The sequence below is a fragment of the Rattus norvegicus genome, chromosome 18 (genome assembly GCF_036323735.1).
Source record: "Rattus norvegicus strain BN/NHsdMcwi chromosome 18, GRCr8, whole genome shotgun sequence".
NCBI lineage: Eukaryota > Metazoa > Chordata > Mammalia > Rodentia > Muridae > Rattus > Rattus norvegicus.
Window position 1 is genome coordinate 31,587,887 of NC_086036.1, and position 27,748 is coordinate 31,615,634.

At 41.4% G+C, this 27,748-nt stretch overlaps 1 protein-coding gene across 15 annotated transcripts in view; it reads right to left on the reverse strand.

Moving 5' to 3' along the window:
• Nr3c1 (nuclear receptor subfamily 3, group C, member 1) overlaps positions 1–27,748 on the reverse strand; it is a 121,726-nt gene that overhangs the window by 65,104 nt on the left and 28,874 nt on the right. For 2 of the 15 annotated variants that reach the window (XM_063277088.1, XM_017600843.3), the window contains exon 2: positions 21,693–22,946. In XM_063277088.1, the coding sequence (XP_063133158.1) occupies positions 21,693–22,933 (1,241 nt within the window). In that variant the 5' untranslated portion in view covers positions 22,934–22,946. Of the gene's footprint in view, positions 1–21,692; positions 22,947–24,379; positions 24,564–24,638; positions 25,573–26,204; positions 26,359–26,473; positions 26,889–27,748 lie in introns of those variants that run through there. The other 13 variants (NM_001408897.1, NM_012576.3, XM_063277086.1 and 10 more) reach the window with 13 other exon arrangements.

Sequence of the window (27,748 nt, forward strand, 5' to 3'; positions counted from 1 at the left end):
GTAGTGTTTATCAACAGCTAATGTCAGGGAGGGAGGAGAGCATGCCCACTGCCAACTGCCATTACTACAGTACAAGCACAATGACCATTATTGAGTTTCCTGGGTCCAGAAGCATTTCAGATTTCAGTTTTTCTACACTGGGAAACATGGATACAGCTATGCTGGCTCAAAACCTCTAAAACAGAAACATGAAATCTAAAGTACTCCAAAGTCCAAAACTATCATGTTAGCACTCAAAAAATTTAAATCTGGGTTTTAGTTCAGGGATCAATCCATATTAAAATTTCTCATTTTTAACAACAATAAAAAATAAAAGGTCTTATCACTTCTGACTACAGACATATAACTGAGGCATCATGAAGAGAGGTTATGTGAGTATCTGAAGATGCAACATGGACAGAACAACTCCACATGGAGCGAGAGACACTCAGACTTCCCCACTGAACTGCAAATACGTTAGATTTTAAAAGATCCACACTTAGGCACAGCATAATTAAACTATGAAATCTATGCCCAGAGAATCCTGAAGGCAAGAGAAGGTAAATCATCACATAGAGTTTCCGAGCAGCAGAGCCTCAGAGAGAACAGCTGGGGAAAATATTTGAAGTATGGAAAGAATTAAATGTCAAAGACCTCTATACCCAGCAATGCTACACTTGAAAACTAAAGGGGAAATGAGAATATTCTAAGTCAGGTACTACGATTTACTACTTACAGATCTGCCCTTCAACAAGTACTAGAGAGATCCCTTCAACTTGAAATGAAAGGAGAACATCACTGTTTCCCATAAGGAACACCAGGAATGCGTGGGTAAATGCCTGGTGTAGAAAAACGAGCACCCAACTGAGACCCCTCCTTCCCAGAACAGTTTGCAGTTTTTCATAGTAGCACATGGATACCAGTAACCCCACGACCCTGGTGAAGCAGGGTGAGCTCAGTGGGCAGCCCGCTTAGATGAACTGAGTTCCTTCAGCTTTGCTGAGACTCCCTGTCTCAGACTAAAGGAGAAGAGCAAATGGCAAACATGGTAGATCAAACAGTAAGGCACTGGAGACAAAAGAGGAAAGTGCTGGAATACCGGAAATGTACCATTCCAGAATGCCGCGTGGGGCATTATAGGAATGGCACCAAGGAAAGTGTATAGCTACATATGTCATACATTAAGGATACAGATATGACAAATAATTTAATAACACATCACCAAGTCTTCCAAAATATGGACAAACAACTCAAAATCAATAAAAAGGGGAAAAAGTAAGATGAGTGCATTAATACAAGAAATGGCACCTAAGAGACTAGTCCAAAGCAAAAACGAAACAAAGACTGAGTCTCAGGACTGGAGACGCGGTTCAGTGGTGAAGAATGCACAGTATTCTTGCAGAGGACCTGAGTTTGATATCCAGCACCCATGCTGGACAGCTCACAACTGCCTTTAACTCTAGCTCTAGGAGAATCTGAGGCACAGCACTCACATATACATAGTTACATGCATATGTGCTCGCGCACACACGCGCGTGCGCACACACACACATACTTTTTAGAACAATACATTTAATCTAGAAAAACGATTTAGAGCTCCAAACCCCCACCTTCCTCAAAAAGACAATCCTTAGCAATCCTTGAGCCAACTTCACTGAAAGACACTTAAAAACATAGAGACAACAATGAAAAAATAACAACAAATACCAGTGTTATTAAAAATGTTTTAGAAAAGTATATGCAAATAAATTGAGAAATCTTAAAGAAATGATCAATTTTCTTGATACGTATGATCTAATAAAATAGAGCCAAGAAGATAGAAAAATCTAAATAGAACAACAATAAACAATGAGAACAGAGTAAAATCACCAAAGAAAGAAAAGCTCAAGCCTCCTTGGAGTTTCTGCTAAGATTTACCAGAAATGATTCCATAAATGAGACCACTAACTCTTTTCAACCCTCATTCTATGAAGTAATGTTACTCTCACCAAACTGAGAAGGTAGAACAAAACCCTACACACTGTACTCTTTCTGAACCGCCTGCAAAAACCTTAAATAAAATACTTGCAAAGTGAATTCAATAGCACATTGAAATGATCAAATACCATGATCGATTTGGTTTCATCCCAGGAATGTAAGGATTATTTAACACACACAAATAAATATAATACAGGACATAAATATAATGAAGAAAAATGTGTCTAACCATTGACAGATGCAGAAAGCCCTCTGATGAATTCAGCACCCTTTACAGTAGATAACTAAATAAATATGACACAGGAAATCATAGGTCAGAAATATTGAAGACTATGTATGACAAACCCATAGCCAACATCTTGCTGAATGGGGAAATACAGAAAAAATTTCCCCTAAAACTAGGAATAAGACAAGGGTGTCAGTCTGATCACTTTCATTCGGTGTAGTACTTGAAATGTCAGCCGGGCTCTTTGGGCTATAGAAGAAACACGGATATTCATAAGAAGGAAGTTCAGCCGCCCTGCTTATGTACCTGGAGGCCTCAAAGGAGAGGCAAAGCCTCTTAGAGAGGCTCTTGCAACTGATACACAAATCCAGCAAAGCAACAGGAAATAAAAACCAGTACTTTTCCTATATATCAATAATGAATTTGCTGAGGAAGAAATTTGATATAGTTGACAGAATGAGGGACAGCTGACACAGAAAGAAAGGAAGGAAGGAAGGGGAAAGAAGGAAGGAGGAGGAAGAAAATAAGCGAATGAAATTCAGAATAAACCTAACTGAGAAGGTAAAAATATACCTTTACAACCAAGCTGGCCTCAAAGTTTTAATAGGCTTCTTCTGAGTGTTGGGATTTTAGATGTGTGTATCCCCACACAGGTCTGCCAGAGCAGTATTGACCATTAATCAATATATGAAATGATACGGACGTCACAGAGCTAATTTCAAAATAAATTACACAGGCCATAGTAACAAGAACAACATAGCACTGGTACAAAAACAAGCCATAGACAAAAGGAATAGAACAGAGGACCCAGGAATAAACCCAAGTTGCTCCAGCCAATGGATTCCTAGCAAAGTGCTAAAACCAGACTTAGGAGAAAAGATTCTCTATTAAGCAGTGCAAGGGAAACTGGATAAGGGCACTGGCAGGAAGACGACTACAACTATACTTTATTGTACACCTTTTATAAAAAAAAATCAACTCAAAATAGATTAAATACCTCAATGTAAGCCTCCAAATTTTGAAACTACTGGAAGCACAGATAGGGAAATACTTCAAGAGTTCCACTGCAGTGAGTCCTGAATAGGACTCCAGTCGCACAGGAAACAAAAGAATTGAAGAATTAGATTATAAAACTTCAAAAGGCTACACCCAGCCTCAGAAACAATTAACTTAGTAGAGAGCATTCACAGCATGAGAGAAAAATCTTTGCCAACCATTTGTATGACAAAGGATTAATATTCAGACTATATGAAGATCTCAGAAAAACTTAATATCAAAAGAACAAAGTAATAGCTAGCCAGAAATAATCACCTCAACAATCACCCCTCCTCAGTACAAACGGCTTCAACATTACAAAAATAAACGCTCAATATATTTACCTAGCAGAAAAATCAAAATTAAAAGCACACTGAGATTCAGAAAGGCCATTAACTCAAAAGCACATGGAGAAAGGGGCATCCTCATACAGTAGGTCTGAGTGCAAATCAGTAAGACAGGATGCTGTTCCCCTAAGGTAAAACGACTACATGATCAAACCATACCACTCCTGGTGTTTACATAGAGAGTATCAAGCCTGTAGGTGGAAGAAGAGGTGCTTTCGTACTTCAGTCTAGTGTTGTACAACTCAGAACAGCAGATCTGTGGGATCAGCCTAGGTGTTCACAGTAGACAAGTGAATAAAAGGATACAGTGTATGGTGTATCTCCATAATGGAGCATTATTTAGGTATAAGAAAAATACAACCATGTCATTTGTAGAAAAATGGATAGAACTAGAAAACAGGTTAATCAAAAGGCAGACAGACAGACAAAAGCGAGTGTGCTTTTTCATCATCTCAGGACAATTTTACAAAGTTATCTTAACAGCAGAAGAGCTGGTAGGGAAGCAGAAAGCACGTGATTTGCCTTCTTCCCTCTGCCCATGGTCCAGTATAAGGAGACCGGTCAGTTATCATGGAATGGTGAACAGTGAGTGCCCTGCCGATGGCAGGAATTCCTGCAGCTTAAACCTAAGCATGTACCTTTGCCACTGCTGCCAAAGCAAACACTGCTTTCCCCAGCCTGCTGACTCCATCTCTTTTTCCCACTTCTGTTCCTTTATTTTCATTTAGGACTAAATTGTAGAGTTTAAAATCCTTTGGAGGGGCTCCCCATGTTTTAGCATGGTTGGTCACCAGTGTGCTTGACACAAACTCCTAACCTTTCTTATAAATCTTAGCTATAGAAATCGGACAAGTGTTTCTGTGCAACCATCCCAAAGTTGCTTGCTCTCATCCTGTTCCAAGCACACTTTCTGACACACTAGGTTTTATTCAGTGAAATAAAAGTTCTAGAATCTGTTTTCCTTCCTTCCTCCCGGCCTCCCAGCAATGTTTGTCCCACCAAGTAGGCACTTTGCAACAATGTTTATCTGAAAGTCTAATCTCAATTTCTTCACTAAAGTAGAATGAGGGAGAAAAAGGTGGAGGAAGGGAATGGCCCAGCCTTATTTGTAAACTTTTAAAAGTGCTATTTAAATTGTAACATGGGGACGGAAACATGAGTATGTCATACCTCTGGTACTACCACAAGGGGAAGACAAATGGTTAAGTACGACATGGTGGTTCTGCAGCCCACGCTCTGCTAGAGGGCAGCTTCGCAGTGTCTGGCTCGGGCGACTGCTCTGCTTACCTTAGGGCCTATGTATTCCATTTTTAGATAAAAACTCAGTAGACATCAGACACTTTCATAGCAACATTGTTCAAAATAACATACCAAAAAACCCAAACCAAACAAAACCTCTGGTAACCAAGTGTCCACTGAGAACAGACAGGTATATTCAATAAAAAAAAAATCTGTATAAATATGTTTCTGTTTACATGAATGTATCTTAGGAACATAATGTTTAAAAAAAGCAAACAAAACTACTAGGTTGTGACAGTGAGAGACAGTGCATGCCAGTAATCTTATCATTCAGGAGGCTGGAGCAAGAGGATCACTGTGAGTTTTATGTAAGATTGGGCCTCAATGACAAGGATATAACCAATCAATCAACAACAATCACCTAACATGATTCCATACATCAAGTTAAAACCACTTAAATAGAGGTAATGAAGTAAGTTATAATAGACTCCAATAGATGTTGCTTATTATTTTTGAAACAATACCTATAATTTAGAGGTACTTTCCCCCTTGTGTGTTATTATATATCATAAAAATTTAAAAACTATTAGATCTAGTACAACAGAACATGTTTTTAAGGAAGTCCATCAGTTTCAGTAACTAATCTATATTCAACTAGGAGAGGCTTTTCACTTTGGCACAGTATTCTAAGGTAAGGACTACAACACTACCTTTTCAGGATCATAACTAAGCATTAATTTTTTTAAAACATTATTTTCCTCGGCCTCAGGTTGACCAGAGAATTTTACAGAAATAAATGAAGCCAAGTGATTACAAAGCAGTGGAAGTCAAAAAAGAGACACAGCTGTACTTGGACCTAAGACTTGAATCTTCAAGTCATATTGGACCATCTTCTACTGCTTTTCCTAAGCATCCTGGACCTTCAATATTCTACCTGGTTTCAAGTATCTCATAACTTAGGGTAGAATGTTACAAGTCATAGGTGTCAGCAACACTATGTCAACGCCAAGTAAACAACTGGTTCCAGCACATCACATTACCACACTCCAGGATGACACCAAATTATCTCACTTGCCTTAAAGTTGGCTTGCGTAATTCTTTATTCCCTGTTTAACAAATTAATCAGGTGATATAGTTTAACTTAACAAACAGTAGGATAAATTTATGATCAATGCTTCTGATGATACTTGTCAATTTTAAAGTTTTCATAAATTTAAAACCATATGAAGATGTGAAAGAGTAAAAGGAAACTTGTGTGTATACACTCCTGCACCACCCAAAACATGTACACATAAAGATACATACACACACACACACACACACACACACACACACACACACACACACACACACCATGGCACATACCTGTGATCCCAGAATTTGGGAAGCTGAGGCAGGAGGATGAGTTTGAGATCAGTTTGAGGTCAGCATATGACAAACACCAATGTATTCAGAAACACTGTACTATCACTGCAGGAGTTATTCAGATCCCTTTGATCTATGTCTGGTTAAGACTGGAGGAAAATGGATTCTTTTGACATAGAAAGGCAACCATCACACATACCAAGTGGGACAAGTTGCCTGAACCATGATAAAGCTGCAACCTCAACTTCCATCAGTCTCTAACTTTGAAGCCCTTTCAATGACTTGCTTTTTGCATCGGGAAAACAGTGTAAACAATTAGAATCTCATAAACTAGAGGAGATTTCCCTTAATGCAACCAAATCCTGTAACTATTGTAACAAATTGAGAAAAAATGAAACCAAACAAAATAACAAAATGCCCCCCTTCTTTTTCAATTTAATATTTTTTTACTTATTCACTTTGCATCCTCCTCACTGCCCCATTCCACACACACAGGCTTTTCCCCATTTCCCATGTTCTTTCTCCTCTGAGAAGGTGGGGGTTCCCTGGGTATCCCCCAACCCTGGCACTTCAACTCTCTTCGAGGCTAGGTGGTTCCTCTCCCACTGAGGCCGGACAAGGCAGCCCAGCCAGAAGAACATATCCCCCACACAGACAATAGATTTTGGGATAGCCCCTTACTCCCGTTGTTGGTGCTAAACAAGAAGGAAAACCCAATCAAGGAAGCTTGAATCTCACTTGGAAGGGGGAATAAAACAGTTCTAGAGCCCCGCTTCTTACTGGCATGCCTCTTTGCAGCATCTTCCGACAGACAGTTCTTCCAGCTCCTGAATCCATTTGCCCAGGTTTCCCTTAAACCAACCAACCAACCAACCAACCAACCAACCAACCAACCAACCAACCAACAGAATGTGGCTGGCAATGAGTTGTCAAAATCTCAAACTCATTCTTACATGCTTTTTCAGGCTCTTTGGGAATTCTAGTTAGGAAAAGCTCAGGCAAGTAGGCTGGCAGTTGCCATTTATTGCTAAAGCATATCAAACCACAGACCATAAAGATACTGACTGAACTGAGCTGAGGTCAGTTGAGCTTGGCTAGAATTGGAACTGACCAGCTAGCCTGGGTATCCATAAAGAATAATAAATGAGTGTTATGTGAAAGCCACTACATTTTTAGCTGATTTCACACACGGCAGATAGCAGCTTATACAAGTTATCAGACAAGTTTGCTTTGAGCAACCGGGTAAACAAAGGTTGCCTCTGAAAGTCTCCAAAACTAGAAAACCTTGACACTAAAAGAAATGTTTGACAAATCTTTGACGTAATGGAATTAAGGCTGAAACATAGAATATCACAAATGTTTCAATATATATAATAAATTTAGTCAATAGCATGAACTGTTACATATTAGAAAACCTACATGAAGAAAGTAAAAGTTTTGTTTGTGTTTGGGTGTGTGTGTGGGTGCGTTCACATGCGCGTGTACCACTATGTAGTTTCTGAGAGTCAAAACTCAGGTCCTTAATCGCCAATCCCCCAGTAAACCAAGTCTTTTTTAACTGTGGGATTTAACTTATATCGAAGCATAGGAAGTCTTTTAATAAGGCTGTGCTATATGATTTTAAAAGAATTATTCTCTTCAGAAGAAACTGAAAGCTATGAAGAGATCCCACAGCATGAAGTGAACTTATTTTGAATACTCTTAAGAATGTGTGAAGCTAGGAGAGAGGCTTATCTTCTTCAGACTGTGATCCTGATTCACCTTCTTTCAAGTTATAAGAAGGGCAAGTAGTTGTGAGTGACTCTCCACAACTCGTGGTTGAGTGGGAAAATGGAAGGGGTAAAATAGAGAGAGATCCCAGGAAGCACTCCTTTTAACATCTATCACGAGTACATTTTTTTCTTTTAGTTCTCCTTCATATTTAAGTCAAAATACACATCTGAAAACACTACCAGAAGTTAAGGCCTCCATTACTTAAGTATAATACTGTTAAATTTAAAGTCATAATGAACACATCTTAGGAATTGTCACTAAGACTCACTTATGAGCAGTTAAGTCACGAGAGACTCTCTAGTCTGAAGCAACATCACTAAGAATAAGTGCTAATGTTTCATGGGTGCTGTGTAAGTGCCAGACTGTACTGCATGATTCTCCAGCAGTGTCTCCTTGTGTCCATATCAAAAGTGAAGAAACGGGTTTATAGACTATAAAGTTAACCAAGGTCACATAGATTTTAATAGATTCAAGCCAAGAAAGTCTGACCTACAATATGATACTAATTGTGCCAGGTCTAGGTTTTCTCCTATGAAATGATGAGACACCAAGCCTAGCTCCATCTTGGAATTCCATGTTTCTACCACACGTTCTACCACAACAGTAATAGACCACTCCTTGGTGACATATGTACTGATGAAGAACCTTTACTCACCAACATGCAAATCACCATCTATTGTCTCCTAAATGCAAAGAGAGGGGTCCATGAGGTTTGTTTGCCCACAAGCAGTTACTCTGTCAGGCTACCCCTCTCAGGCTAGTAAACACCCAGCAAAATGGTTCATAGTCTCCACTGAAACTAGATACCTTCTAAAATCTGTTTCCTACAAGAACTTTAAATTAACATCCATAGCAGACATGCATTCAATTTTACAACTATGAGAATGGTGCCCCACAAACAGGAAGCGTTCCATGTGGGTACTCTTTGTTGTCCCGTTGCTAGCGAGTCTTAGAATTCCAATTTTTCCTAAGAGGAATCAAGTATATTTAAGGCAAAATTCATGCTATTTTCTTCCTCCTTACTGTGGATCTTGTTCAAACAACTAATCTACATTGGGTATTTTACATGCTAAGGTGCTACAGTGAAAATATTCCTGGCCCCTTAGACTGGATGTTATTAAAAAGAGTGGTCAGATACAGGCACACAGGTGCTGCCCTGCCCCCCCACCTACACAGATCCAGTTTGGGAGGCACACATCTGTAGTCCCAGCTACTCAGCAAACTAAAGCAGAGAAAGATCACTTGAACCCAGAAAACAACCACCACCAAAAACCAAAACAAAGCACATGTGGAACAGAAACAGCAGACTCACACATACATGCCCACATACATGTATATAAGGAAACAGTATGTGAAGACACATGTACTGGGCACGTACTATGCACTAATCACTGAGCCAGGTGAAAAGCCAAACAAAAGTGTGTGGTCAGCAGTTACAGCTAGAGTAGCAATGGAGGCCTATGAGGAAAGAAGCCATCTAGCCAAGAGAATACAATCTTTGTCCTAGTGGATCCCTAACATTCCAATAAGACCTAGAGAATCTCCTGGCTGCCAGCCTACACAGGAGGGGAGGCCTATCTTACTATGTCAAAGAGACAGGAGACATTACTTTTTTCATTAATGAAATCCCACCCCTGGCACAGTTGTTTATATGGCATGCAATTTCCTGAGTCTGCCTATGAAGTCACTACAAAGGGTAACTTCTTCTCTTCTTCTGTTCCCTAGGCATCATCTCCTTCCCACCCTGTGTCTGCTCTCCATGCTGACTCCAATGGCACGGCTTTCCCTTCTCCATTCTCCTCCTCTAGGACGCTGCAGACATTTATAGTTTGTCTGCCTAGGTTCTTTTAAACTCAATAAAATCATCCTTGACTTTGAGTCCATTCTATAATTATTTTATTAACGAGCCTAAGAACCCCAGTAGGGGCTTCTGATTTCCCCCACGTCTCCTGGCATCTATAAAGGCAACATGACTACAGAATGTGAGAATGGATTGCTGTGGCCGAGCAGTACAAGGGGAGGAAGGCACAGACTGCTTCATTAGACTGATCTAAATGGTTAGAGAACGTCCGAAGCAGAGACAGAGCCCGGGCTGCCACAGCAATGTATCAGATGGCACATTGGTATTCTACAATCAACTCTGGGACTTATGGCAAGATATCAATTTGTAATCATAATGTATATGTTTTTAATTACAAAGAAAAGAAGAAACGCCAAGTGACACTTGATTCCGTGTGAAAACTTCACTTGGAACTTGGTGTGGTGGCATACACCTGAAGTCCCAGCACAAGGAATAGAGATTGAGACAGGAAAATCAAGAGTTTATTTAGTGCCAGCATGGCCCACGTTGAAAACAACATTAGTTGTATACAACTGTTAAGATTTTAGTTGCACTGAACTCTTGACAGTAATCCAGTTTTGGAATCTAATCTTTGATCTTCAGGGAAGATTTAGAAAGGGTATTTACTGGAGCCTACAATGGCAAAAAATACTTTCTCCTCGTCCCATTTTAAGATCCTTGTCTCTTAATTCTCCAGATATTCACCGAGTTGTTTGTGACTGACTTCTGGATGCCCTCAAAAGCCCTGTCCTCCATGGTCTATCCTCAATGGTTCCTTCAACACTAGAGAAGCTCACTCTTGAAAGATCTCATCAATTTTTCTTTCAATAGTAAGCCCTCTGTGGCTTGGCAGCATTATTATTATTATTATTATTATTATTATTATTATTATTATTACTACTACTACTATTATTATTACTATTATCGTTTGTCTTTGCCAAATTAGATAGTTTTCTGAAATACTTAGAAGACAGATCCTTCTACTAACCTTTTAGGTCAATGATACTATTGTACAATAAATCAAACTCCAAACATCTATAAGTGGAAGAAAGACAATTTTGTAATTGAGAGAAAATGGGCCACACTCCTCTTCTAGACTGTTGAGTGTTACAAACTATCTATCTGAAACAACAGCCTCCCGCTACTATTTCTTGCCTACCTTTCTAGGTAAGTCAGTATAAATGAGTGCATTCGGCTTATCTGCTGATAATCTGTTCTCAACAGGACACCTAAACCCCACAGCCATGTACATATGGGAATCTCTTCATGGACATCCTGGGCTGCTTTGCAAAGCAGAGGACTTGGGGGATACGCTGGGGGAGGGAGCCAGAGTAGCAGAGATGAGGTGGGGTCAGGTATGATTTAGGTGTATGGTATACACTTATGAAATTTTTAAATGTGAAGTTCTGGAGCAGATAATATAGTGGAGCAAACAAACCAAACCAAACATCCTCAGATATGACATTTACTAGCTCTGATTGCCCTAATTTTAATTTGTTAAGAAACGACAAGAATCAATCCTATTTAAAGCTTTAGAGTGAATTTAAAAGCAGATAACAAGAAACCATTTATGTTTCATATGTTGTGTGTATTTGCATCAACTGCTCTGTTAAGGCTGGATTTTTAGACTAACGTCTGGGCTTTCTTCCTGATTTCTATGCTGTTTGCTCCTTTGTGTATGCAGCATCTGTGTCCTACTCTTTGGGTGCTGGGAGTTGGGAGTGGAGCAAACCTGTAATGGACAGGACACAAGGTTCCTAAATACATCAGAGGGGAAGAAACAAGGCGTGAAACGTGTGCAGTTGGAGACTGAGACAGAGGTCTCTCTTACGCAAGAGACATTTACCTGTGACCTAAAGAAGGGCAGGGAATACATAGATATTTGGGGAAAATATTTCAGATAAAAGTTCTCCAGGCTTAGACCCTGTGCTAGGGGACCTAGAATGACAACCATATTCCTCTTAGAGAATATGGAGACATCCCCACATTGGTGTTGAGAAAATGAGTCTCAGGCCAGGGAACTGCCTTGAATGCACAGTGTTAGGGTAACAAGTACAGTCATACATACTACTTTATTTCACCATGACTTCAGTCTATACTTGGCTCATTCTTAACAAATGGATCAGTTTTCACTTTTCATCCTCTTCCTACCATGCCTCTCACCCCTTCTCACTGCCAATAGCTGATTTATCCCTACAATCAGGTACTCCATCTCCAGCAAGGGAACACGCCTTCTTCAGGCAAACACTTAAAAAAGCAAACTGGGAGGAAAGAGGAAGAGGTGTGAACATTGTCCACTCTGTTCTCCAGCAGGCTCTGATCACTGTCTTCTTTACAGGGGTTCGCTCACTTGGGCCCCAGCTCAGCAGGCATTTGCCCGTGCAGTGCAATGGAAGACCTCTGTCTGTGATGCTCTAGTACCCTCCCACCCACCCTTCTCAGAACTGCTTCCTAGCATATCTTTGCAGCTCCTCCTTTTACAAACATAATGACATCACTAGGCTTCTTAGGGATGTCCCTGTGCCCATACAGAAGCTAAGGCATACAGAAACCAAACTTAGCCAGTCACCAGACAGAAATTTAAATTTTTCATTTTCTTTTATTTTCATGGCTTTCTAACCTTGCCTTCTGGCTTCCTTATTTTTTCTTTGAATATGTCTGGTATTATTAGAGCACTGTGGCTCTCTCTGTCTAATGACGCTACTGATCAAATGGTCATTCGTTACCAGTAAGTTAAGCCTTGGAGTTACTATGCATATTCCCCTCTTCCTCAATAACATTTCTCCTTAGATTATATTAAGCTCTAGTGCCCAGAGACTTTAATACTGTCATATCATGATGGCTCTTTGTCCCTATTTCTTAGCCACTGAAATCTGACATATTCTGGGGAAGAATAACAAATATTTAAGAAACTAGCTTGTTTTAAATACAGATATAAAAAAAAGTTCCTAGACTATTCTCAAGAAAGAAGCTCTGTCAAAAGAATTTCAGTTCTACCACAATGTTTACACAAAAGACATTCTACCTGACTGCTACAGCATGTGTCATGATTTCAAAGGCTGTCAACAATAAACAGAAAAATAAAGCATGTAGGACTTGAGATGAAAATTGTTGTTGTGTAGTTCCTAAATGGCTGTCAGTAGAAGCTAAGTTTCCTTAGTATATTTTGAGGACTAAAAGTAGAAAATATTTGAATTTCACACTGAACCTATAACTCAAGACTATTTTATTAGTATAAATAACTTTAGTGTACTTGACCTGTTGGCTACAGTGACAAATGGTTAATTCTCTAGGACATGGAGAAGCTGGAATAAGGGCCTCAAATACTTTGAAAATTATTGTAGGAATTCACACTGTATTTACTCCATATCTGTAGTCACCAAATTCCTTTCAAGTTGAAGCCAAAGATAGGCCTTCTTTCTTGAACATAAAATAAACACAAGAGAGAGAAAAAAAAATCAGTCTTAGAAGTAAGTAGTCTTTACTTTTTCTGCACGATACTAAAATAAGAAGTATGTAAGCTGTTTACTTAAATTCCTTTATAACTTAAAAGAAAGCACAAACCAGGACTTAACCATGGAGCACCACCTGCTTGAGGGTAGGGAAGCGAAGCATATTCAAACCACCCTCTGCTGTGAAGGAACGCATGGGCCTGGCATGTGGAGGCTAAGACAAGCTTGGGGTGAGCCTGCACTACACAATAGCCTGTTTTATAGAGGAAGACGGCAAGGGGGACAAGGAAGAGGAGGAGAAGGGAACACCCTAGCCGAACTCATAAATAATCCTCAACAGAAATAAATATTATAACCCAAGACTGGTTTACACGTAAGTGATCAAATGAAGAAATAACATTCTCTGGTTAAGAATATAGTGTAGTACTACAGTTTAATACGGTCATTTTTCTTTATGGTTTACAAGGTGTCTCAAGATGGCTTCAAAAGAAAAGCAGCAACAACATAGCCTCTCAATGTGGGAGACTCAGAAATCAAACATTTACTCTTGATTTTCCTATTTTGGGGAAAATATTTTTAAAAACTATTCTACTCTCAAATTTTGTCCTTCATAAACCCAGCTGGGATTCAGATGAGATGTTTCATATAATGTTCTAATTAAACTTTTTCAATGTTTCTATTTGCAAAATCAGGTTTTACAATAATCTATTTATCTATTTAAACTGCCATTTTCCATACTTGACAATACAATGAAAACACACACAGACATGAATGTATATACATGCATTTGTATGTGTATATATGTATATACATACATACATACATACATACCTACATACCTACATACATACATACATACAGGTCGGTACACAGCTGTGAAGTTGCCTAAAGATCACACCAGAGGTGTGAGATCACTGAAACCAGACGCAGATGCAGTTGTGAGCTAATGATGTAGGTGCTGGGAAGAGAACTTGACCCCCCTGCAAGACAGTCAAGTCCCCTTAACTGCTAAGCCTTCTCACTAGCCCTTACTGCAGCTTTTTTAACGAACAAAGAAAAATTTAGTAAATGTCTTTAAGCAAGTTACATAATCCTCCAGACTTATGCACCTAGAAAAAGTGTTAGTATTTATGACTCTTAAAAATTGAAAGCTTAATAACAAACTATCTTTGCATGCATGGTTACCTAAGAATATCAGACAATAAAAATAGAAAGGGGATAGCCTCGCATTTATCAGCAACGTGGTTTATCACTATAGCTACTAAATTTAGATGGTATATCTAATATGTAACAAAATTCTTGGAAAAGGGTTACTGGTAGAGGTACTCCCCTATAAAAAGACAAAAAAAAAAAAACTTGAAAAAATGTAATATTAAGATAATTATCTGGGTTTTAAAAAGATAGCAGTCTAAATAAAATGGATTCGCAACCCTTTGGGGAGCTACACACAGTAGGCACTGAAAAAGCCTCCAGTGCTTTTTCTGAGGAGGCAATACCCACACTAGAGGTGCAGACACTTGAACTATTATTAGCAAGTGAGAGTTACCCTGCTTTTAGCTGAACCGAGCTGCCAGGGCTTTAAAACAGCCACCTTGCATTTTAATAATGGTTTTTTAATTTTCAAAGTAAACTCGCATCTACAAATTCTTTTACATTTTTAGGTATTATCATTTTTATTGGGTATGTATATGTATATGTACATGCTATGGGGCTTGGCACAACATACATGTGAAAGTCAGAGGAGGATTTTATGGAACACATTCTCATTTTCCATGGTGATGTGGGCTCTGCCGTCAAACCTAGGTCACCAGGTTTGCACAGAAGCCCTGAACCTACTGAACCCTTGATAGCCTGGCACCTACATATTCTATCCAGTAGTAGTGCTGGGTACTCTAAATGAAACTTACAGGAACCGGTAAGTGACTACAGACACATATTAGCAGAGGCTTGGTCATCTCTCTCTCTCTCTCTCACTGTTGGACAATTAGTGTTAAAGATTGTTGAAGGATTTCTAACACATCAAATAATAACTAATTCCTCTCAGATCAGCATTACTGTTTCCTAATTTTTTTCTTTAAATGTCTTAAAATTTCCCACTTGTAAAATTCAGGTAACAGCTGCTTTTGTCCTACACGAACCCTGACAGACTCAGAAACTTAATGTAACAAGTAGAATAAAGAATGTCAAAGAATTAAGACATATGAGATGAATGTACGAGAAGTGTATAGCATGAACTTAGCATGGTGTATGTAACAGAGTGTATGTAGCATAGTGTATGTAGCATGTGCTGTCAAGTAATTAGTGTTCAATCACCAGAAAGCCTACTAAACTAGGAAAGAAAGAATCAGTGACTGTTATGAAGTACCCGCTTGGTCAGTATTCTGTCAATTACTTATGTTTTAGACCCTGGAAGAGCCCTGGATGCTAAGGTTCAAATAGCTGCCAATAGGGCGGTCCCAGCAGGCTGCACAGTGGCTGGCAAGTGTGTGGTCTTTCCTAAATACTGCCATGATCTCCATTTCTCATTCGAAAGTGGTATGGGGATGGGAATAGAAGATTTCTTAACACATAGAACAAGCTTTGAGAACTCAAGGGCCCACTTCTTGGGTCCAACTACCACATCATTCCCATTTTATGTGTTATCAAGAATATAATTTTAAGCCCTATATAATAAAAGTTCAACTCTAAGTTCATTTTTTGTCTTGTACTTGATACTATTCAAAGAAAATGTCAAGAAGCAGTCTTTAGTATATCATGACCTATCAAATCAATAAGAGAATTGCAAATTTTTACATAAACACACAGACCCAATGCTGTTTTAATAAATTTTGACATAAAGAAAGTCAAAACACACTGTTAACCAAAATCATAGATTGGTTTAGTTTAGCCTTAGAACGCAGGTTGTTTTGTTTGTCTATTATTACAGTTATTGAATATCCAAATCAAATTGTTCAGAAGAGATGTAGGGGGAAAGGAACCCAATTTTACAAATTAATATTAAGGAAGGTTGAAATCACAATTATAAAACCAAACATAAAAATATGACAACAGGAAAGTGTCCATAGCAAACCCGAAAAGCATTAAAGTTCATGTGACAATCATAAGGTCATAAGTCACTACATTGCCCCAACATAAAATAATAAATCATGTACTAAAGTGGATATCATTTCACAATAGCTTTCAAAATTTGGCTATCAAATATACTTTCATAATAGCCATGACTAAATATTATTGTGGAAACTTATGAAATAAACTAGAATAAAGGCTAGTTCATTATTTTAAAAGTAAATATAATAAGCTTTAACTTTGTAAGTTCCAAATAGTACATATTTATTAACTCAAATTACTAACAAAAATAAAAATTCAAGGGAAAATAATGTATAAACGTGTAAGTCATGTAATCCAACCTTTCTCCTCTACACACACACGCGAGCACACACACACTATATATATATACATACATATATATATATATAGCTACCTTATTAAATATATTGTCTTACAGACACTATAAATCTTGCTGAAGCTTGCTAAGTTGAGAAAAGTATTCTGAAGTACTTAAAATTAATAGCTGGGTTACTCTAAATAAGTATGTTTAAGCACATAGCTCAGCCAAAGTAGGATATTAATATTTAAATTGGCTCAGAGAGTAACTTAAAGGACAACACCCTTTCATTTAAAATAACTGGTTTTAAGGATTCTATTGCAATATAAATCGTTTAAGTGGCTATCTAGTACTTACAGAATCTAATTGTTTACGCTGTCATTTGCCTATTATTCAACATACTAACAGAAAAGCATGTGACGCACGGAAAGGGTTGTGCTCCACAGTCGGTTGATCGTTTATAAAGAAATGTTTAAAAGTAAAGTGCACTATGAAGTAGGAAGTGGCTATGGCAGCATAAGGCATGTTTACATGTAAAAGTACACTCTCACCTATGAAATAGTTGGTTGTAGCAACATAAGGCACCATGATTATTTTAACTAAGTTCAAATCATCACATTTTCTTCAATAACCACTTAAAATGGAGAAAATACGAAATTAATCTTGGCATCAATCTTGACTTTATTTTGGTGATAAAATATCACAAGAAACATCATAACCAGAAACGTTTGTTTCTTTGCCACTCTTAGCACCTCACAGGAAAGCATCATTGCCAACGTTCCTCATAGTGCACACAGCTTTTAACAGTTGAAGAGCAACAGTTGATCCAAATGATTTTTTGAAATTGTCCTTGAAATTATGTTTCTCCCTCTATTACAAGCCTCTGTTGCTTCTCTCATTGCCCCTCCCCCACCGGGTAGGGGTTGAATCCACCAGCTTCATTTACCCTTGTAATGTATAAAAAAAATGTAATCATGAAAGGTTGCACCCAAATACAGGAGTCATCACAGGATCCAAAAGAAACACTTTAGGGATTTGTTTTAAAATGTAAGTTCCCCTTAGGAGAACTTGACACATACAAAGCCAAGGCAGGAGAAATGAGAGCAGATGGCTGGATGAAGCTGCAGACTGAAATAATTGGTGTCTTCTGTAAAGACCAAGGAGTGAGGGTTTGCTTTTTTTTTTTTTTTTTTTTCTGCTTGTAGCTTACTCCACCAACACGTTCCTTAAACATTCTTTATGCAATGGAATTCACCAAGTTATTGTCTGCACACCTCACAACTACAAAAACAAATACGTATTCATTTGGCAACCAGCCATACTGTATTAAACAATTACTTTAGACAAAAATATTCCCAAGATGGCTGCAGAGGAGCAAACACTACTCAGCATGAACGGTTAAGGCTGTTTAGTCTCCCCATACAGCAGAGTCCACACCTCATAACAACTAAATATGTGCAACTATTAAAGAGAGAAATGTATCTGAAGAATTGTGCTGTAGACCTAACCAAAATCTAAATGAAGGCTTCCTAGTATAACCAGGCTAGAGTGCACCGAGGCTTACATAACTCACCAAGAATTTAATGCTTAGCCTTTCACACTGGCACTCATGGAAAAAATACCACTTAATACACTCTCTCTCCTCAGAAAAATCTCAGAGGCCTCTGAAGTGAGCTTTCCCTTCCTATTCTTCCATCTACTGTAACTGTGCTTCATCCTCATTTGAACAAAGTATGTTTCAGAACAGGTCACAAAATTCATAAACATTCAGTAATACATGGAAAATAGGCAAGAAAAATTTATAGGCAGAAATAGAAAAAACAAAATAACATTATGAATACAAGTTAAATAGTTAATTAAAAATACACAAGGATTAGCCAAAGAAGCACTACAAGAATTCCATTAAGAGCTGACTGAAGGCTTATTACATTGTATTAGTCATTCCAACACTAATGTGACACACCTGAGTACACAATAGCTTACATTTCTCTTAAAATCAGTCGTACTGATCTTTAAAAAGAGGAAGTGATTCTACCATAAAGGTAACAATATATAGGAAAATAAGTGTATGCTCACAAGCAAATCACATTCAGAAATCATTTTATATAAGTGGATATCAAGAAACAGTAAGCTCAAAACACCACTGGACCACCCACTGTCAGAATCTTTAGAAGGCAAGGAACAAGGTAAGACATTAAACAAGTACCTCTCAAAGTAAAAGGTTAGTTTCACTCTTCCCTTTACACTCAGAAAACATCTAGCCTGTGGTTAATAAGCAAATTGAGAGAGGGGCAAAATGTGTTTCACTCAGCCCAACTTCCTATAATTTTTCAATCTCATTACTTGTATAAAACTTGACACAGATCTGACCAGTAATGAGAGATGTCCAAAGTGACTCCATTAATATCTTCACTAAACACCAATCACCAAAGCCCTGCCCACCACGGAGACGGAGTTTACAAATCCATCTTGCATTAGTCCTTTTCTCTAATCGCCTCACCTTTCAAACAAAATTTCAACAGTATCCCTAAAAGCTCAAATTCCACCGAAAACCCTTCAGTTCTTCCTGCTTATTTTCTGCAATGTACACTATTAATGCAGAGGTGAAATACAGTGGAAGAAAATCAAATTACATAGACGTGTGTCTGCTTCAATTAGGTTTATGTTAACTCATTGAATTTTAATTTGTACCGATAGACTTGGAAGTTCATTTTACTAAGACTGGATCTGAGAATCAATAACCATTACCTTGTTTTACCACCAATGAATCTAAACCTTAAAAACAAAACAAAATTCTTAATCACGATATTCTTAACTTTACAACTTAATATGTTAACCTAATGTCATGGTATACTGGCATATCTGTAGAAATTGTCTTCTCTCTCAAATATAATATGAAGTGGTTTTTATTAAAATTCTAGAGAGAAAATATTAGTTATTTAAGAATCCAAATGAAAACAGATGCCTTCTTTAAAAATTCCAAGGGATGTTCCTAGTTCTCTGTCTGAAGTCAGAGAGTATTCAATCAAGCTGTGGCCTCAGCATGTTGACTTAGTGGCTGATGACTCAGGGTCACTGATCATAGCTAATGTTTGGCAACTACTGTGCATCTTATATAGAGAGCAACCAATTTTAGTTCTGCCAGGGCTGCAGCTTGGAAACAATAGAAGAATTCAATAATGGTCAGAAAGGAAACATTGTCTCAATTTATTTGGGTGAAGCTTTGTTCTGGGTAATGGCGGTTCTCAGTGCTAAGTGTAAAACTTCCAAGCACCGCCCATCGTCCCCGTTAAGGTATTCTGCCTGGCGAAGACACACTAGTGATTAAAATCCAAATCATATGTCAGTATAAATTAATCACTTCCTGGACATGAAAGAATCTCTGAAGTGGCACATCGTCACAGCCTTGCCTATCTCTGATAAGGGCAGAGAGGCCCAAGAACATGAACATTTTATATGTCATTAAGTGTAAAAGTTAAAGCATTAAAATTATTTAATGATCTCAGGGTAAGACTCATTGTTCATAGCCCAGATTTTATGTCTTAATGAAAATTCACGGTGCATGCAAATTATGTTTGGTTTCCACTATTTTTTTCTTATAATTAGAAGTGAAGTTTTACAACAGTTTTCAGGGTAAGAAATTTTCTAAATGTATTATTTTTTCCTTTTGTAATCACATGTTTATAAATCAATTTAACAGCTCTCTGCAGATAATCAAGTCAATTATAATTATTCTTTTATGAAAGTCAACCACATGAAATCTACTGTCAAAAGTTTAAGATTGAAATTTTAAAACACAGACTGCATATTAACATTTGGAAAACACCGTGTATGCAATAAGAAACTATTTAAATTTCCTTACTGGGAGTATTTTAAACCCCTAATTCAGAAAGTTAAAATGCTGCAAGAGCTTACCCCCCCAAAAAGGGACAACTAATTATTGAGTAATAGATTCGTAATCACTACTAATAGGTAGTATAAACATTAACTTTCCATCTCTTAGAGTACATAAGAGAAAAGGTGACTTTTCCTTCCTCTTGATAAGATAAAGCTATTTCAAAAAATAGAAAATAGCCTAAATCTAATTTTCCCAATAAGTTTCTTTACATTTAGAGGAAAGAGATAACTTTCAGTATGCCAGTGTCTGGATAACCTTCAGAAAAAAGAATTTTAAAGAGTTATAAGGATGCAGTGAGAAATTGCACTGAAAACATTTCTTACGAATTTTAAGTAAAATCTTCTCAAATGACTAGTTAATAGGGACAATGAGCACCAGTAATAGGAAAAAGTTGACGGGATTACGTGCAAGGAAAGGACTCTGTTTTCTACAAAAACAAAACAAAAACCCTAGTGATTAATCTGTCTCCTATCACTACAATCCTCGTTTTCTTTTTTTTCACACCTAAAATACATATACAAATCAGCATTTATATGACTTGAACATGAGAGTACAGGGAAGGACCTAAGCTTTGTGCACCAGCTCCCTCCTTACAGAAGCTTAGGAGCAGACACAACTGTCTGCTTTAGGCTACTCCAATGCTGTGGTCTAGGTCCCTATGCCCTGCGTTGCTGTAATAGTTTCCAAACACAGAAAGTTCAGATCAAATACTCACGAATTACTACTTCCAGCTCCTAACCCTCTAATTGAAAGGTGACACTTCAAGCATTTTCTTGTAATAATATAATCTAATACAGCTAAATTAATATGCACAATAAACGTATTACATGACTAGATGTCTTGTTTTCTTGATTTCATATTAGTTTTACTTAAGATACGTGTAGATGAATGTGACTTTTACAGATACTTGTTAGTGAGCAATTCTGACCTAGTTTTCAGTAAAACCTTTAATATGACCAATGAGAGACGGTTACTATTTAACCAAACACCTAAAGTGCTTATGCTGTGATGAGTCCTTTTGATGTTCTAACGAGTACGCATTCAAAAGACCATTTGTACTGAGTTATTTGCAAAAGGATACAATCTCTAGAAAACGTACACTGATAAAAGAATTCTAAAGTTTACCAAACTACCTTAAATTCACCATCCTTATGAAACAGAAAAGCGCTGACTTACCTTGAGTACCCATTAGAAAACACTGACCGGCCTGGGAAGTTCAGAGCCCCCAAGGAAGTCAGGCTGTCCTCTCCGGAGCCTTGGCACCTATTCCAGTTTTCAGAACCAACAGGAATTGGTGGAATGACATTAAAAACAGGCTTCTGATCCTGCTGCTGAGAAAGGGATGCTGTATTCATGTCATAGTGGTACATCTGTCCTCCAGAGGTACTCACACCATGAACAGAAATGGCAGACATTTTATTACCAATTATATTTGTCCCAGAAAAGCTTGCCTGACAATAAACTGGGCCCAGTTTCTCTTGCTTAATTACCCCGGGGGTGCAAAGTTCAATGAAATCATCTTTTTCTGTTTTCACTTGGGGCAGTGCCACACTGCTGGGACTTGATAAGATTGTATCTCCAGTATCCTTAATTTTAGGTTTAGTGTCCGGTAAAATAAGAGGCTTACAATCCTCATTCGTGTCCCCTTCGAGAAGGAATGGATCATCTTCTCCCGCCAAAGGAGAAAGCAAGTTTTCATCTATCAACAGGTCTGATCTCCAGGGACTCTCGTTTGTGTCTTTACCTGGGGACCCAGCGGAAAACTCCAAATCCTTCAAGAGGTCAAAGGTGCTTTGGTCTGTGGGATACAATTTCACACTGCCTCCGTTGGTGCCGGTCTGGCTTTTTCGATTTTGCTGTTCTGAAGATGCATCCGAGTGAGTTTTGGGAAACTCCTTCTCTGTCGGGGTAGCACACCCAGTTGCAGACGTTGAACTCTTGGGGTTCTCTGGAACGCTGGTCGACCTATTGAGGTTTGCAATGCTTTCTTCCAGAAGCCGAAAGTCTGTTTCCCCAGAGGAAAGGCCAAGTTGGCCCTGCTGTGGGTAGCCCAAGTCATTCCCCATCACTTTTGTTTCTGTCTCTCCCATATACAGCCCCATGGACAGTGAAACGGCTTTGGATAAGTCTGGCTGCTGCTGCTGCTGCTGCTGCTGCTGCTGCTGCTGCTGCTGCTGCTGCTGCTGTCGCTGCTGCACATTGCTTGTGGAGCCTTTCGAGAAATCAAGGAGAATCCTCTGCTGCTTGGAATCTGCCTGAGAAGCAGCAGCCACTGAGGGCGAAGATGCAGAAACCTTGACTGTAGCTCCTCCCCTCAGGCTTTTATAAAAGTCCATTACGCTCCCCCTCCCCTGGCCAAGCAAACTGCCAGGGACTTCGTCTCTACCAGGGGGAGCTAAGGATTCTTTGGAGTCCATTGGCAAATATTAACTACAAAAGAAAAAAAAAAGACATAATAAGCTATAAAAACATTATTTCTGATCCGATTAGTAAGACTGCCCATTAAATAAACCCTTTAGGTAACTCCCAAATCAAAGTCTCCATTATCAGAAAAATAGTTCCTATCTTTTAAAATAAAGCTATACCCCCACCCCCGTTTCCCATCTGCAAGGCAGCTCATTTGCACAGAGACAACAAAGTTACATTGAACCAACTGAATTTGACTGTTTATCCTGTCACTCGCTAAACATACACATTTGGTAACCATGGGGATTGTAATTTGTCATACGCAATTATTGTAAAGGTTCAAGTTGATGTCAAAGTATTTAACTTTTTTTTTTTAAAGGCATGATCCTTACATTTCCAGCCCCTTTCGATTGAGTGATTGCCTTTCTGGAAACCAATACATAAACCGTTTGATAAATGCTACAATATAAATGTTTACACATTTTATGATTGACAATTTCACCTGTGCCGATCCCAGCACTTCTAAACCTTTCAAGGTTCCTCCAAGAATTATGCACATTTTTATTTTTGAAAAAAAAAGCAGTGCTGAGCTGCTTATCTTGTAGAGCTAGGGAAAGGCTCTTACTTTGAAACTCTATTTTCAAATAAATATGCCTGTCTAGTATCACCTACCTTCAAATTTTGGAGATAAGAAATTATAGATATTATATACAGCCTAAAATGTATATCTTTAAAAACAGAGTAGAATTTGTACTGGCTTCTTCACTATAATTTTAACCTATTTAAATAGTGTAATAGAGCAAAGCTTATTAAAATTCCTAACACCAAGATTTATGGAATTGTATTCTTTTTTAAAAATTGTTTGATATACTCAGTATAAAATATTTTATCTATAAGTTTAAGATTTTTCTTTCCAAAGATGTAAATACCGGGAAAACAGAAAAACTGGACAGTCAAATCACATATAAACTCAAATAAACCCCATTCAAGAAAACGCTCAGAAAAAATACTCTCTGTAGTTTTAAACCTTTACTGTATTCCTCCAGATTGCTAGTATGTTAGTAATAATCAAAATGTTTTGAGGGGCTGGCAAAGACTATGACAAATATATTTGGGATCCCCAATACAATGGTAAACTTTTCCTGTACCAAGACATTAAGTATGACCACCTTCTCTGAAAGGGAAATTCAGGGAAGGTGGAGAGGGGTGGAACCTACCCTAGGATTCTTCCCTGTAAAGGGCTTCTCTCTCAGAACCCCGGTCGGTCCTATGCCTTTGATAAGGATCTCTAAATGTAAGATATCTAATAGACCTTAAAGAATTTTCAGACCTGCTTTTTTGACAACTGCCCCTTCCAGCCCGAAACCGTAACACTTCATAAAACAAGATGCTCCCTTAAGCGACATTTATCCCCCAGTTAAAACTGTAAATAACCCTGTGACATTAGTCACACGAACCTTGCCCAGGGTCTTAAGTGGTAAGGCTGCAATTACCGAGGCTGCAACCTCAAATGTCAAAGTAGCACTTGTCAAAAAAAAAAAAAAAAAATCGCTGCATCAAAAACTGCGGCTAGGGAGGGTCTCTTTCTAAAAGGGGACCACTCAGAAAAGTCAGGCGCGAAATCATGCCCCAAAGCTAGCGCCCAAGTTGTCGGGGGTGGGGTTGGGGGAGAAGGAGGGAGAAAGGTGGGAGGTGAAGGGAGAAATGTGTCCAGACCTGTTGAGTTCTCTGCGGCACGCCCACTTCTAGCAGATAAGGCCGGGCGGGCGAAGTCTGGGCTGCAGGCTGTGAGCCCCAATCCACCCTACAAGCCCGCAGCCCGGAGCCGCGCGCCCTGAGCCCGCCGGTCCCAGACGGCGCTCTACCTTGCCCCCCGGGAAAAGCGGGTGTCTCGGCGGCTCCGAGGACAGCGAAGACCCGAGGGCTTGCGGCAAAAGCAAAACCAAAAAGGACGCCAGACTCCCGCCCGGGCGCCCGAGGCTCCACGGCGGGGCAGCGCGCTGGGCCAGGGATGGCGGTGCGGGGAGAGGAAGCGCCAGCGCTGTCACCGCCAAGGCCCTTTCGTCACCGTCACCCTGCCCTCGCCAGCCTCCACCCCCAACCCCGGGCTGGCAAAAGTTTGCCAAGTCCGGCCGCCCCGGCTGCCGAGCCCCTAGGGGAGCGCGCCCAGTCCGGCTCACCTCAGCGCGGGCGCCCGCTCGCCCGCTCGCCCAGCCCCCGCTCACCTCAGCACCCGCGCGCTCGCCCGCTCGCGGCTCCCACCGCAGCCAGATAAACAAGTCGGCGTGCGGACGCGGGAGGCGCGCGTGTCACGGAGAAGGAAGTCAACAGTCGCCCCCTCTTCTCCATGGGGGAGGGGAGAGCCCCTAGCGCTGAAAGTCACCCGTTCCCGGCTGACAAGCCGGGCCCCCGCGCCGCTCCCGTCTCCCGCGCGCGTCCCCCGTCCCGGCGCCGCGCCGCCCGGCTGCGGCGTCTTGTTCCACCCACTTAGAATCCGTCCCCGACGGGCGGGCGGCGACTCGGGCTCCAGGCACTGACTCGAGCTCGCAAAATGGAGGAGGCGGAGGGGAGGGGGGGGAGCGCGGACACGCGAAAGGGCCGCCCGGCCGCGGCAGGCGAGCGGGACCGAGCGAGGGGCGGGCGGAGGCGGCGCCACGGCGCGCACACACTCGCACACACGCGCTCCCACTCCACCCCCGGCCGCTCCCCGCCCGAGGGGCCGCGCGGCGGCCGCGGGGAACGGTGCAACCTGTTGGCGACTGTCGGCAACTGCAAGGGCGCCCGTGGCCCTCGCCCTCTTTTCTCCCAGCGCGCGGTACCCGCCAGCCCGGCCCCGACGGCGCCTGCAAGCCCGCGGCTCAGGGCATCGCCTCGCTGGGGCGCGCGCGGCTTCGCCTTTCCCCACCCAAGGAACGAGAAAAAGTGCGGCAGCGGGTGCCGACCTGGCCTGGGAGGGAAACCGAGTTTCTTTAGTTTCTCTTCTCCCAGGCTCCCTCCCGCCCCCGCCCAGCTCCGAGGCTTGGAACCGCTCGGGAGCCCGCCCCGTGGGTCGGCAGCCAGAGCCCCCGAGGGTGACAGCCAGCCGGCAGAGCCGCAGGGGTGGTCCGCGCCCGCCAACTGCGGAGTTGCGCGAAGTGTGTCACACTAGCAGAGGGGCTACAGGATGGCACGGAAACGGTGCCGCAGAGCCCTGGCCGCTTGCTCTCGGGGCAGGACTGCAGACACGCCCTCTGGGGAGGCCTGGGGAGGGGAGCGCAGAGGAGAGGGTCAGCGCATACATACTGTGAGCCCGGGGGGGGACTCGCGTGCCGCCAGGTCCCCCACCCCCGCAGCGTCTGGGCGGCCCCGTCTGCAGCCGCCGCCGCCGCCGCCGCGCGCGCGCTCGCTCGCAACCGGGAGAAGTTGCAAAGCAGAACCCACCCTCCCCCGCGCCCCGATCGTCCCCCACCCTCTTCCCCGAGTCTGAGAGGCGGCGGCGGCGGCGGCAGCAGGAGGCGCCGCCTGCCAAGTTCAACCCCCACCGCTCCCTCCCCGCCTGCCAGCGCGCTCACACTCGGAGGAAGTTGCATGCCGAATGCAAAACCCTCTCAGAGAGCTGGGTTTCTTTGCACTTAAAAAAAAAATTGTGATTAAGGAAGCCTTGCGGGGCGGGAGGGGGTGTGTGCAGGCCTAGAAGCAAGTTGCAGACCGAATAGTAAGTTGCTGCTGAAGTCCGCCCTCCTCTTACCCAAACTCCTGACCTCTCCTTCCACCCCCTTCGGGGCCAGCATCCAAGCTCCCCGCGGAGGCCCCTCCCCCGAATCTTGACATTTGCTGCTCCAGGCTCGGTGCCTTGCTCAGCTTTCTGGGTTCCAGGGACCCCTCTGTCCCTCCAAATAAAACAAAAACATGCATCTTTAAAACGTCAGCTTTTAGCTCCGTCCAGCTGTGCCCAATACGAGTCCCCGGGTCTCCAAGAGAAACACATGGCCGGTCCCCCTAGGACAGGAAAGGGGCGTAGGGTGACTGTGCGGCCGCGCAGTACCTGCCCCTCGGGTGTCCTCTGTGTTAGGCAGGCTGGGGCGACGCCGGGACCGTGCCCCTCTACCTCATGCCATAGGCTAGGATTTGGGGGACTCCGGGAAAGGTGTTACGGTGTTGCTTTGGGGTGCAAGGAAGTAACTTTTGCTCCCCCACAGGTGCCAGCGCTTGGCACTTCTGATTAGAGCGGAGGTGGCCATGACTCCACCTCATGCCCTCCCGCGGCGGGCGGCAGAAGCGGCTCGCGCCGCACTTCGACTCCAAGGGCGGTCTCCTCTGCCTGACCTCTTGGAGATCCCTGATTGGGGAAGCGCGTGCCGGAAGTCCCTCGCCGCCATCTTGGTAAAGAGCAGTGACGCCGCACGGTCACCATCTTGGCAAAGGTGCTCTTTGGCGTCAAACCCGAGTCGTTCTTTCTTGGATGAAAAGCTTAAAGGCTGCCCAATGTATCGTCCGCTTTGCACGGGGAGAACGTGACTGTAAGCGGGCTCCTTGGGCAGAGATGCCGCACGGTCGCTACCTCCATGGGATCCAGGGCAGCCATCTTGGCAAAGGAATAGAAGCTTGATACCTCAAGAAGGAAAACCTATACTAGTGTAGACCTCCTCCTCAAGAGAGGGATCATGAAGAGCCCTTGAGCCACTTGGTGTTGAAAAAAAGAAAAGAAAACAAACAAACAAAAAATAAACCTTTTTAGTGGAGAAGAGAGTCAACCGGACTCATAGTGGACACTGCGAACTTAGACCTATGACTCTGCTTTCCTTGTTGACTAATTTTCCCACCTTCTGTGGCTCAAGAACTGGGAT